The 2,358-nt window shown below is 38.4% G+C and overlaps 1 protein-coding gene across 1 annotated transcript; it reads left to right on the plus strand.

The window, feature by feature from the left end:
• The first annotated feature begins 552 nt into the window (after nucleotides 1-552).
• Nucleotides 553-1,346, plus strand: LOC109158665 (ethylene-responsive transcription factor 12). Its single transcript, XM_019306557.1, has one exon. It carries the CDS (start codon nucleotides 638-640, stop codon nucleotides 1,136-1,138), a length of 501 nt encoding a protein of 166 aa, XP_019162102.1. The 5' UTR covers nucleotides 553-637; the 3' UTR covers nucleotides 1,139-1,346.
• Nucleotides 1,347-2,358: the final 1,012 nt, after the last annotated feature.

The following is a 2,358-nucleotide window of genomic DNA, read 5'->3' on the forward strand; positions in this document are numbered from 1 at the left end:
CATTTTTCCATTTTTTTAATTCACTTTTGCGTCTTTCTCCGCTTGCTTCTCTAGGTTTCGTGGGACCCGCCTCTGCCGCGGTCCCACCCGACCATTTTTCATATATATTTAACGCCGCTGGCTTCATTATTTATTTATTTCTAATTTTCTTCCCGATTGATTCTGATCCGTTTTACGATCCAACCCTTTTTTTAATCTTTAATTTAAAGGTGTTTTTCTTTGTGATAAAAGATAATGTAGCAGTATTTAAGAATAAATAATATAATGAAAAATGATGGTTACAAGAAAGCGCAGTGATCTAAGAATCTTGGGAAATATAAAATAAAAAGGATAGTATTAATTGATGTTGGATAAAAATGCAACGGTGGATACATAGGGGGGAAGATGACCGAGTCATGAGCGACACGGAATAACTCGCTGTTGTTTATTTAGGGTGAGGTCGTGCCGTCCAGCCGACGATTACGGGTGACACGGTGGGTCCCTTCAAAGGTTGTTTTTTTTTTTTTTTTTTTTTTTTTAAATAAAAATAAATAATTTCTCTGCTCTTTTTAGGTTTGCCAAGCTAACGTTGTTTCTGCGTTCTAAACAAACCAAACATATATACTCTCTCTCTCTCTCTCTCTGTGTACTCTCTCCCATGGCGTCCACCCGTGAGGGCCACTACAGAGGAGTGAGAAAGCGGCCATGGGGCCGTTACGCCGCCGAGATACGCGACCCGTGGAAGAAAACCCGTGTATGGTTGGGCACTTTCGACACACCAGAGGAAGCTGCGTTAGCCTACGATGGAGCCGCCAGGTCTCTCCGGGGCGCCAAGGCAAAAACCAATTTCCCTCCGCCGCCGTCTGTGGCGGCGCCTCCTGTTCTCACGCTCGATCTAAACCTCCCGACGGACAACACCAGTAACCACCACCACCGCCGCTGCTGGCCGCCACCATCCGGCCGCATCATGATCGGGGAGTTTCTCCAGACCGGAGTCCTCAAGGACGTCGCCTTGAACGTCGTCCCTCCTGACGTCGTCAATGTCGCTCCTCCCTCTGCCTCTCCGCCGTCCGACACCGGCGGCGCTGCAAGCTTCTTCTCTATCGTCAGACGCGGGCTGCCTATCGACTTGAACGAGCCGCCGCCGTTGTGGATGTGAACTTTTTCTTACATAAAGCCTACCCTTTTGAGAGCCACTCCGGTGATCTTACTCTTAACACTTCGTATGATTCTCTAACTCCATTTTCATGTTCAGGGAGACTGGAGTTTTCTGGAGATATTATATCTCTTCTTTATGCGGATAAATTTCTTGTATATATTTTTCTTATAATCATGAATATTAATCTGCCCAGATCTTTTTAGACAATCTCTTTTTTCTTGCTTCAGATCGATGCATCCATTATCTTCTTTCATGCATATATTATACTGCAATAATATATATTAGAATATTACAAGTTCAATTATGGCGAACGGCTTATTGGCACTTAATCTAGATTGATTTACTTAATTATGATACATACTTAGATAATGGTTGCTGATTTTTCTCGTTAAAATATATATATATATATATATATATATATATATATATATATATATATATATATTTGCATAAGTACATGCACATAGACCGCACAAGAAAGCATATAAATCTCTCTATATATTTTGTGTATAATTGAATTTGTATTTTGATGTTGGGTATCTTTGGGGCAGTGAATTTCCCAACGCAAATCCATGTTTTAAAGCACTGTGATCTGTCGTTGTACTGTCGATATAAATTAAAATATCAGCACCCGCAGTACTATCTTAATTAGCTTAATCAAGATTGTTACGAAATTATGATTAAAATATCAGCACCACAGATCATCATATACTAAATTTGTTCGCTTAACTGGGGGATTCTGTATATGTATGTTTGTATGACTGTTTTTATGCTTATTTTTGAAGTTACCAGGCTGATTGTACGTTACAGTAGACTGTGCTTCGCATGTTTTAGACTTTTAGCTATCGTAGGTAGACTTTTAGAATCATAATCCTGATTTCTCATTTTATATATAAGATTTTAGACTTTTTTTTTTTATATATTTACGAGAAAACTCACAACTACTAAGGTGTTCATAGATTGAAGTTGTAGAGATTAAAATTTAAATTTTTTAATTACCAAACAATTTATAAGAAGTTTACTGTGGATGCTCCCAACAATTTCCTTATTTGAGGAACACCTATAATATCATTCATCAAAATCAAATGGACAGTCGTAGGACTTAAAACCCAAGTAACTTGGTATCCAAAGAATTACATTATAAGATTTTGTTTGTTTTCTCAACAACAAGAACAACAACAAGATTCATTGGATAATTGAATGCGAAGTGTTAAATTATA

The sequence above is a fragment of the Ipomoea nil genome, unplaced genomic scaffold (assembly GCF_001879475.1).
Source record: "Ipomoea nil cultivar Tokyo-kokei standard unplaced genomic scaffold, Asagao_1.1 scaffold2826, whole genome shotgun sequence".
In the NCBI taxonomy this organism is placed as follows: domain Eukaryota; kingdom Viridiplantae; phylum Streptophyta; class Magnoliopsida; order Solanales; family Convolvulaceae; genus Ipomoea; species Ipomoea nil.

Bases quoted from the DNA above. Each gene is read 5' to 3' on its own strand.
- LOC109158665 (XM_019306557.1), top strand. From the start codon at position 638: ATGGCGTCCACCCGTGAGGGCCACTACAGAGGAGTGAGAAAGCGGCCA.